This window comes from Rhineura floridana, chromosome 8, assembly GCF_030035675.1.
Source record: "Rhineura floridana isolate rRhiFlo1 chromosome 8, rRhiFlo1.hap2, whole genome shotgun sequence".
NCBI classification, from domain to species: Eukaryota; Metazoa; Chordata; class Lepidosauria; order Squamata; family Rhineuridae; genus Rhineura; species Rhineura floridana.
In genome coordinates this window covers 71,810,272-71,820,704 of record NC_084487.1, presented here as the reverse complement: position 1 = coordinate 71,820,704, position 10,433 = coordinate 71,810,272, and the positions used below count along the sequence as shown (strand labels likewise).

Here is a 10,433-nt window from a genome sequence, read left to right as displayed (position 1 = left end):
CATCACTGTCTTTTGTTTTTCTATTGGCATTTAATTTTATCCTCACTCGCTTTCATCCATAGAAGCAACAACAGTGGTTCCATGCGCTCCACTCAACCTTCTTAAACCCACTGATGATGCACCTTTGCTGTTTGTTTCATGTCCAATAGTGGTAAAAGAGAATTCACATACTGGGCAGCATGGCTGCAATTGTTGTTGTTCCCAAGGTAGACCAAAGCATGTGTGCTTTCTCTCGGCCAATTGTATTCACTGGAATTGGGTTGGCTGATGAAGGGAGACAGAAGAGGGTAGAGAATCTTCTTACTCATTTCTCAGACCTCTTTCTGAAGTGAAGGGTCAAATCTGTAAAGAAATTTCGATGTTAAAAGGGCAGGGCATTCCAGGCAGGGGGTTGCCAACCCTACTTGGATATGGATATCTTTGCAGAGGATCCCGAGTCAAGCTTTACCAACAACACAATCCAAACCTTATCTACTGAGAAGTCCTATTGAGTTCCATGGGGCTTAGTCCCTTGGTGAATTTAGAATTGCAGCTCTTCGGGGTCATCCATCTTTATGCCTGAGTGCTCCCATCTAACACCTCCACAACACTAGGCACAACACTTTCTTCCTACAATGGCCTTCTGGTGACGGGCCTGGTCTGAGGGCACTTAAATCCTTTTTGCCAGAAGCGAGTTGGCTAGATTAAATGTTCCCTACCCAGGCTCCATCTTTTAGCTAAGATTTCTATCTTAATTTCCAATCAGAGAAATGTTTTAGTATGAATTGTATGCGCCAAACAACTGTGTTTGATGCTTAATGTATTATGCTTAATGACAGCACTCGGACAAGCCCCATGATGTCACTCAGACCCACCCCCCAAAATCTCAGGGTTTGAGATGCTTCTGACCTGACAACCCTATAACTAAATCATATTTCTCTCCAACCACCCCTCCCCCACAAACTATATTTATATTTAAATCAAGTTCCACTCCTGCAGTAGGCCTCGGGCCCAGTGCCGAATATGACAGCTAGACTGCTGATGCAGGCAAATAGCCAACAGTATGTGACACCATTCTAAAAACATCTGCGTTGGCTGGTCATCTGCTACCAGGCCAGATTAAAGGCTCTTGTATTACCTTAGGGACTGCTCAAACCCTTGTATCCTAACTCAATCACTGAGATCATCTGTAGGAGCCTCTTGAGTTGTCCCAGGGGAGTTAGCGAAACTCATTTTGTCAGCACACAACTGAGCCTTCACTGTAATCAGTCATGTCTTGAAGAATGCTCTTCCAATAGATTGAGGAGACACCTTCAGTATTAAAAATTTTGCTGAAAACCTTTCTATGGCACAACACTTATACGTACAAAGAAAAAAATGTGTTATTTTCCAGATGGCTGATGATCTTTGGTGTTTTTTATTGTTCCACCTCGGTATTCATGAAATCAGTATATAAAATATGTTTATAAATAAAATCTGTATGCAGAGTAATATTCAGATTCACTGCAGGGCCCTTTAACTTAACTACAGCTCCTGTGTACACATAGAGGCATGCACACACATACACTGGATCAGGGCAAGTGTGAGAAAGTACTGCTATATTCATTTAGTTGGAAGGTAGGCACGACTTTGAGCAAAATACTGGTTTTTCTACTCCTGCTTTGGGAGTACAGTACTGCAGGGCACCTAAATTAGCAGTGAAATGAAATTACATATGCGCAGTGTCCTTTTAAATGAATACTTTTCTAAAAAGTGTAATTCTTAAATCTTGCTGATGCATCGTAATGTAACAATATTCAAGCAGCAATATACTGAATTCTATACTTTTTACATTTTAAAATTCTAAAACCCAACAGTGTGTATAATGAGAACTCAAATTAGAGATGTGGAAACAAATGTAAGCTAGGAAACTACTTCAATAATCATAGCTGTGAAGTGAAGAAGGTCCCATGGATCCAACACAAGGTCTTCAGAGTAGTAGATCATCAGCTCAGCTACTACATCTTCCGATGGCTTTTAAACTCAAATGCAGCACAAATTGTAATATGAAGATATTGTAAGCAGCACCCAGTAAACAGTATTTATAGTCAAATACTGTGTACCTACTACAAGCACAGCTTTTAAAAAAACCTGCTGCTCTCATTTGCCCTTTCTACATAAACGGGAAAGGTGCTAAACTATCCCTTCTTATTGCCCAGGATTGTTCAGAACTGACAGGTGCAACTGTGAAAAAAACTTTTATGGTCTGAGGGTACACTCCTTTAACGGACAAGCAAATAAATCTCAGCATTCTGTGCCAACAATTACACAAGCTTAGATTTCAGTTGCAATAAGTCTCTATTGTGCCAGATAGCCAAGAAGGGCAGTTCAGATTACTTCCAGTGGTAACAAGTTCTACTGTAAACATATAAACAAAAAGGAAAGAGGCTATCAAAGGTATTCAACATCCTCCTGGGCTATACTGCAATCACAGGTTCCTTTCTTAACAGCAGCATTGCTTTAGCCAAAACACCTTTGTCAGTTATTCACATCAGTTAATTGAAATACTCACCTCAGTTTAAACTTCAAGCATAAAATAGGTGATATTTTTAGAGTCAAAGTGGGAACCAAGAGCCTGAAAAGTAAACGGAACCCACCTATCACTCTCTTTTGTCTCCATAATCCATTATCCTCATCACTGGAGATGACAAAACTGAACCCACAAACTTTTGGATGCCACTGAACCACAACCACCACAACAAAAAACTCCACAAGGTGGGGAAGTGGGAAAGATAAAGAGGCTCAAATTCACACCTCTCTAATCTCATCCCTATCAGTCCCTCATACCCCAGAAGTGGTGTGTCCAGGAATAGGCACATGAGGAATAAGAACTCCCAACTCACTTTTGTTTCAAAACCAAGTAAAAAACCTTTCATTAGCTTTCATTACAGTGCCTTGCAAAAGTACTCAAACCCCTGACCAATGCTATCATATTACTGAATTACAAATGGGACATTGTAATTTTATTCTGTATATTTTATTTTGAAACACTGAAACTCAAAATCGGTTATTGTAAGGTGACATTGGTTTTATGTTGGGAAATGTTTGTAAGAAACATAAAACTGAAATATGTTGCTTGCATAAGTATTCAACCCGTGGAATCTCCCAGTTTACACAGATGAAAGAAACTGCCTTATCGAGGACAGCTACCTTACCATTGGCCTCCACCTGTGAGCCATTCAAGTTGCTGTCACATTGTCAGGATAAAACCCCCACTGTTGAAGGATCATTGGTCAGGCTATGGATCTGAAGGAAAATGAAGACCAAGAGCATTCTTCTTTCCCTCTCTCAAGCTCATTCATTTCCAGCATACAGAAGTTCTGCTTCAGGCTGGTCTCCTTTCCCTTGCCCTTGCCTCCATTTTAGCCCGATTCCTCTTTCCCGCTCCGCACCTCCAACAATTGACATTTCCTTCAGCTCATTTCTGATTAGCAGCAGCTGCTGCTGATAAAACACCACCTCAGGCTCTCCGTGGGGAGGAAAACTAATTGCTCACGATGAGCTCCACGTGTACAGCATGCAGGGAGAGCCTATACTTGAACAAAAGACCTCATTCTTCAGGGGACCAGTAGAAGTGGCGATTTGAGAAATCACCATGTGTAGTCTCTTCTTCAAGAGCAGCTGAACCCAGGTAGAGTACCATGTGAATACCCCCAAGTGAGTTAGAAACAAGTTTTTAGAAGAAAAATGAACATTACATGGTTTTTGTTCCTAGTTGGTTTCTCTCAATTGTTCGTGGCAGACTGTTTTCTATTTATGCATGAAATGAAGAGTCTCTGGCATCTACTTGCTTTGTCCTCACTTCATGTGGTGTCCCTCAAAAAAGGGATCACTGCCAGATATTCAATGTTTGACTTCTGGGCAAGTCATTTCCTTTGCCTCAGATTCTCTATCTGTGTAAGAGAATAACAATGACCTAAATAGTCAGGCATGGTGTTATCTAACAAAGAACAGAATTTGGACTGAAGGGTAGTTTTTTCATTTCTCTTTAATCTGAAGGTAGTGGTAGTGATGATAGTGAAGAAACAGAGGGGACTAGAATACCAGAGACCTGAATGCAGTTACACTTAGTCTAACGGGGGGGGGGGGTACAAATTAACAGAATGTTCTGCCATTTTGGTGACTGAGGCTGTGGATCAGTTCTAGCTTATATAAGTCACTTTACTGTGTGGCTCCAGGGTGTGCAGCAGTCAGCTGTAGTTACAGTCCTCCTATAGTTCACCAGTGTATTTTTAAAGAGACAATGTTCCTAATTAATCAAAAAAGCAAAACAAAAACAAATCCTGCCAAAGTGACTCTAGCGTTATTGTGTATGTTGTGTGTTTTGTAAGCTGTCCCACTACAATAAAAATGAAGAATAGATGGGAAATGAAAGAAACTAACCTACACATTTCAACAACATTTGCATCAGTTGAATAAGACAATGGAGACAGCAGATTTTTAAAAACTTATATTCAAAATATCTTTGTATAAACAATGGCAATACTACAGAGTAGTATTTTAATACAAATCAGTTCAATATTATTAACTGTTAAACTTTTATTATAAATTAAAATTTCTTTACAAAAAATTGCACATAATAAATTGACCACTCTTTTGTTCTGATGCACTGGCATTTGCAATAATATCTTTAATCTTCAAGTTTAAGTCTCTGCCACAAGTCCAGAATGCAGAAAGGGCAGTAAACCACCCTCATAGCGCCTTCAAATGCAAAAAGCATACTTGTGGCCATGGCAGTTACTTTCCTTAAGAGCGGCTGCTTTTGTTTTAAATCCTGCAATGAAAAAAATCTCCAAAATGAACGAAAAAGGGATTGGGGGGAGGGGGAGAACAAAAATAAAGTGGACTGATTGTTTTTAATGTAAACACAGCCCATACTATTAGCCCCAAATACAGATCTCTCAGGCATCAGTTCGAGCGTCAAGTGAAATCAGGAACAGCACAAAAGAAAATGAAAAATTGAAAGTAAAAAATTAACACATTTTAAGTCTGACATTGGGATGAACTATACTTACGTACATGATGTTATGAGAGTCTGGTAGGGCCCAGAAGCAGGCCATAGAGGGAATTCATTTATCCAAGGAGGCGGCCATGTTAATTGTTTCCAGGTTCAAGGAAAGCAGACCAGAGAGAGACTTGATATACTCAGCATTGCTCATCTGCTTTTCGAAGGCCTAAAGCCAGAGATCAGCCTGGAGAATCATTCAAATGATTTTGGCATTTAATAGGACTTAGCACTGACTGCACCCAGTGTTCAGCGATTCGTGCTTTCTGTTCTGTAAGTGTTTAAATTTAAAAGCTCATCTAGGCTGACTCCAACCTCTTGGCACTTGGAAACTAGTTTTCTCAGGTTATCAGTTTTACCTCCTCCTGATGCTTCAAACAGGAGTTGCTGTAAGAGATGGGGAAGCAGACATAAGATTTAGCCAGAGCTTGAATATCACCACATCAATGGACATGGGATATACAGAAAATTCAAATGAAACCTTAAACTGAAACATAAGGAGAAAACATTACATCTTTCCACAGGGTTGCACAAAGAGGTAGCTTCTGAAAGGCTCTCTGATATAAGTGATGGACCTGTAAAGAAGAGACAAGAATCAATTTAATGTTATCCCAGCATAAACAATACTTTGTTGCATAATGTACACTCTTATTCACTAATAGGCAAAAAACCTTGCGGTTTAAGAACGTACCTATCAAACTTGAAAAAGCAGGGAAATTGGGCAGCTATAGTGAATGCACCAGACCTCCTCTCTGAGATATTGGACTGCCCTACAAATTTGTAAAAATGCAAACACAATTTGGGTTGGTGTTTCACAGTCCAATCCACTTCTTGTGTAGCTTGGAAGAAATTGGTAACATGTGCCTCTGAGCATATGGTGAGTGGTGGCAACACCTGCCATCTCCAAAGATGGAGAATGACATTTTGGTATGTTTGTTGGTGTTCTTACTTTGCTTCTTTCCTGTGTTACTACTGTTTCTTCACAGAATCTAACCTAGAAAATTATATTTCTCTCATTATTCATTCCAGAACCGTGTCAAATTAATTTTTATTAATTTCAAAGCCTTTTTATTGGTCAATGTCATATGATGGTGAAGACAGCCTTTTGTGTTTCAAATTGGAGGTTATGTTCTATTTCTATTTTGGGTGCATTAACAGTGGAATCTGAAACTGCAGTTTGATGTAAAATCAGACTGATTACAAAATGTTACTACTTAAGCAATGAATCTAGCTGCTGGAAAAAATAAACTTGGTCTGCCCAAGATGCGTATTTTCAGCATGCTATGCTTAAACCACTCCACTTACTGAAAGGTGGTCATGGTACATTAATAACAGCACACCTAGAATTCTGCTAGAATATATTTCACCTCCCACTGCTTTATCATGGGCAAACTAATACATTCCTCATGTCCATTGGAAACTATTCTGCAGAATGTACCATCGGCATCACCTGAAGGGTGATTTTCTCAGGTAGTCCGACATCATGTGGGATATAGTGCCATCTAGTGTCCGAAGGCAAGAATGGATCGAAGTCAAGACCTGGGGCATCGAGCCCCTCCCACTCCAGTTCATTCGTGACGAGACTGAAGTGAGATATATCTGAAAAGACAGAAAAGGCCAATGGGCCTACCAGCAAGAAAACATTGTCCCAAATAATAACCCAAAGTTGACAAGCATTTGAACAGTTCCAAAAGGGTCTTGACTTGGCTAAATAGTTTAAACAGTATAACTTTGAAGAGTGATAATTTGCAAAGAACCAAAAACCCAAATAGCCTCCAACAGGGAGGGCCATGATATCAGACTACCTGAGAAAATCACCCTTCAAGTGATACCAATGGTACATTTTCCTCAGGTAGTCCAACATCATGCGGGATGTACCAAAGCAGCCCCTAAGAGGGAGGGACCGCCCCCTGGCTACTTGTCATAAATAACCTGTTGTAACACACGCCTCCCGAAGGAGGCATCAGCAGAAGCGTAACGGTCTATCTTATAATGTCTTATGAAAGAATTTGGGGTACACCATACAGCCGCTCTGCAAATCTCTGCCAGAGGGGTGGTGGTTGCAAAAGCAGCCGTAGTGGCTGCTGACCTAGTTGAGTGCGCCTTTATATTACGAGGCACTGGCAGCTGAAGAGACTCATAGGCCAAAGCAATGCAGGCATGCAACCAACAAGATAACGTAGAACTAGCCACCCTTTTTCCCAGAGTACGAGGATGAAAGGATACAAACAGTGAATCTGTTGACTGTATGTCCTGGGTTCGAGACAGGTAGGTCTTGAGGGCCCTCCGGACATCTAGCAAGTGCCAGGTCTTCTCCAGTGGATGGACAGGATTCAGACAGAACGAGGGAAGAACAATGTCCTGGTTACGGTGGAACGCTGAATCGACCTTGGGACGGAAGGAGAGATCCAGACACAATACCACTGAGTCCTTATGGAAAATACAGAGACGGCAGGCCGAGGACAGTGCCCCCAACTCTGAGACTTTTCTAGCCGAGGTGATCGCCATGAGGAACAGGACTTTGAAGGACAAAAGTCATAATGGCACAGATCAAAGGGGCTCAAAAGGAGGACGCTGCAGGGCTTGCAGGACCTTTGATAAACTCCATGAAGGAAAATGGTGACAAACTGCCGACGAGAGTAGGGCAGCTCCTCTCAAAAAACGTTTGACAAGTGGGTGTGAGCCCATAGAAACACTAGGAGATGTGACAGAGAGGATAGAGGATATGGTGGCAGCATGGTGACGCAAGGTGTTAGGTTTAAGCCCCATCTTCAGACCTCTATGTAGAAACTGCAGCATCTGTTGAACATTAGCCTGAGATGGTTGGATGTTCTGAGAGTCACACCACTTAGAGAAGGCAAGCCAAGTGCCACAACCTCCTGAGAAAGTCCTGAACGAATCAAATGTCCCCACTGAAACGCCACGCTGTCAGATTGAGCCATGCGGGGTCCAGATGCCATATCGGACCCTGAGAGAGGAGATCTGGCCTGAGTGGCAACCTCCAAGAGTCCATCACTGAAAGGGAGAGTAGATCAGAGAACCACGGTTGGCGAGGCCAGTATGGGGCTATCAGGACCAGACTGGCCCTTTCGTGTCGTAGCTTCCTCAAGGTCCTGCTCAGTAGCAGTATCGGGGGGAAAGCATATAGGAGGCCTACTGGCCACTGTGTCAACAGTGCATCTACCGATTCCGCGTTGGTGTCCAGATACCTGGAGAAGTAGCGAGGCAGCTGGTAATTGTGACTGGAGGCAAACAGGTCTGCTGAGAGGATGCCGAACCGTCGTTGGAGAAGACTGAACACCATGGGGTGAAGCTGCCATTCTCCCAGGGTCACCTGTTGTCTGCTTTGCCAGTCTGCCGTAATGTTCAAAACACCGCTGAGATGTTCTGCCCTCAGTGACTTCAAATGTATTTTGGCCCAGTCGAAGAGTTGAGACACTTCCATCTGGAGAAGCTGTGACCAGGTTCCCCCTTGCCTGTTCAGATGAGATTTCACACAGGCATTGTACATGCGAATCAGAACATGGCGCAGAAGGAATATTGGCAGAAAATGCCGAAGGGCCAGATGGGCTGCTCTCAGTTCCAGCCAGTTGATATTCTGACTTGCTTCTGCGGTGGACCAGATGCCCTGCACAAACAGGGAATTGCAGTGGGAGCCCCATCCGGACAGACTGGCATCTGTTATTAGAGTTCTGTCTGGTTCTCGGAACGGGGTTCCCTTTCTGAGATTGTCGACTGTCGTCCACCAATGTAAAGAAGCACGGAGAGACGGATGCAGGTAGATTGTCCGGTGGTTGGACGTGGCAATGTCCTGTCGGAAAGGGAGTAAAGCCCACTGTAAGGGTCGAGTGTGATGTCGAGCCCATGGTACGATGTGGATGGTCGAGACAAACATCCCAGAGCCCTTGCCAGAAGCATTATGTCTGCCCTTGATCGACATGCGAGGTGGAAAGCCATCTCTTCGATGGCCGTAATCCGATCTGGTGATAAAAAGACCATGGCAAATCCCAGGAAACGTCTGTGGGCCGGGCAGATGGGCACATGGAGGTGAGGTATGCTTCTTTCAGATCTATGGAAGCCAAGAAGTCCCCTTCGTGTAGAGCCTCTATAATTGACGCCAGGGACTCCATCTTGAACCGTCGATATTTCACTAAGCGGTTGACAAATTTGAGGTCTAACACCGCCCTCCATGACAGATCTCGCTTGGGAACTGCATATAGGAGAGAGTAAACCCCTTGCGCTCTCTCCTCCAGTGGTACAGGTTCTATTGCAGCTATGTTGAGAAGATGAGTTATGTCTTCCCGCATGCACCTGTCTCGAACTCTGGATAGGAGAGAGGGAATGAACCTGTCTGGAGGGGTCATCCAAAATTCCAGTTCGTAACCATGAAGGAAGAGATCTCTGACCCAAGCAACCCGTGTCAGACGCAACCAGTGACTTGCAAACAGTAGTAATCTGCCCCCTACAGGGAAAGTGTCAGTATTGTCTGTGCTGACAAGCTCCCCTGCCATATGCTGAAGTTGAGGCCCCTTGACTTCCCCGGTTCTCTGCCCTGGAAGCGTTGTGTTCCAGGTTCCCTTGGAGGAGTGGAAATCAGAAGATCGAAAATCGCGGCCCCATCCTGCAGGCTGCAGTCCTCGAAAGGGCTGAAAGGAGCAGTATGGGGTGAAACGTCTAAACGTCCTACGATCCTCTCTCTTGGAAGTGGCCAATACTGGTCTTCGGCTGTCTTTAGGGTCCACCAAGACTGCCTTGAGGGCTTCGTCTCTGAAGAGTAAAGACCCAGAGAAAGGTGCTCTTGACAAGTTGCCCTTGGCCGTAGAGTCAGCATCCCAGTGCCTGAGCCAAAGGGTACGCCGAGCTACTACCTGTGAGGCTAGGGCTCACGCTCCCAGCTGGGTGGCATCTAATGTGGCATCAGCCACGAAAGCTGCAGTCTTATGTAATTTTACCAGGCCCTTTCAGAGCTTGACAGGGTATGGGTTGGGATCATCCAAGAGTTCGTCCAGCCACATCATAGATGCTCTTGAAAAGATGGAAGCAGCAGCAAACGCCTGAATAGTGAAGGCGGTAGCCTCGTGGTTTTTACGCAGAGCGTAGTCCATGCATTGTTCAAAGGGATCCTTCAGTTGTGAGTCCCCTTGTTTGGGCAGGAGGGACCTTGAAGTCAAACTAGAGACCGGCTCATCAATGCCCGGGACATTCAGGAGATTCATGAAGTCCAGGGCCAATGCATAGAATCTTTTAGTCATTACAGAAAAGCGGCATGCCTGCAGCGGGTGCTCCAATTCCTCCTTGGCCAGTTTGCCGATAGGGTCCGGCACAGGAAGGTAGTGATCCATTGATCTGGATGATTTGAGGACTTTGGTCCCTTTGATTAGGGGGGTGTCAGATTCAGGCTGTGGAGCTT

General features: G+C 43.8%; 1 protein-coding gene across 5 annotated transcripts in view; it reads right to left on the bottom strand.

Moving 5' to 3' along the window:
• Positions 1-4,505: 4,505 nt before the first annotated feature.
• ZFC3H1 (zinc finger C3H1-type containing) overlaps positions 4,506-10,433 on the bottom strand; it is a 55,942-nt gene continuing 50,014 nt past the window's right edge. For 2 of the 5 annotated variants that reach the window (XM_061639733.1, XM_061639734.1), the window contains exons 34-35: positions 5,536-5,598; positions 4,507-5,410 (exon numbers count right to left, since the gene is read on the bottom strand). In XM_061639733.1, the coding sequence (XP_061495717.1) occupies positions 5,273-5,410; positions 5,536-5,598 (201 nt within the window). In that variant the 3' untranslated portion in view covers positions 4,507-5,272. Of the gene's footprint in view, positions 5,411-5,535; positions 5,599-10,433 lie in introns of all 5 variants that reach the window. The other 3 variants (XR_009764447.1, XR_009764446.1, XM_061639735.1) reach the window with 3 other exon arrangements.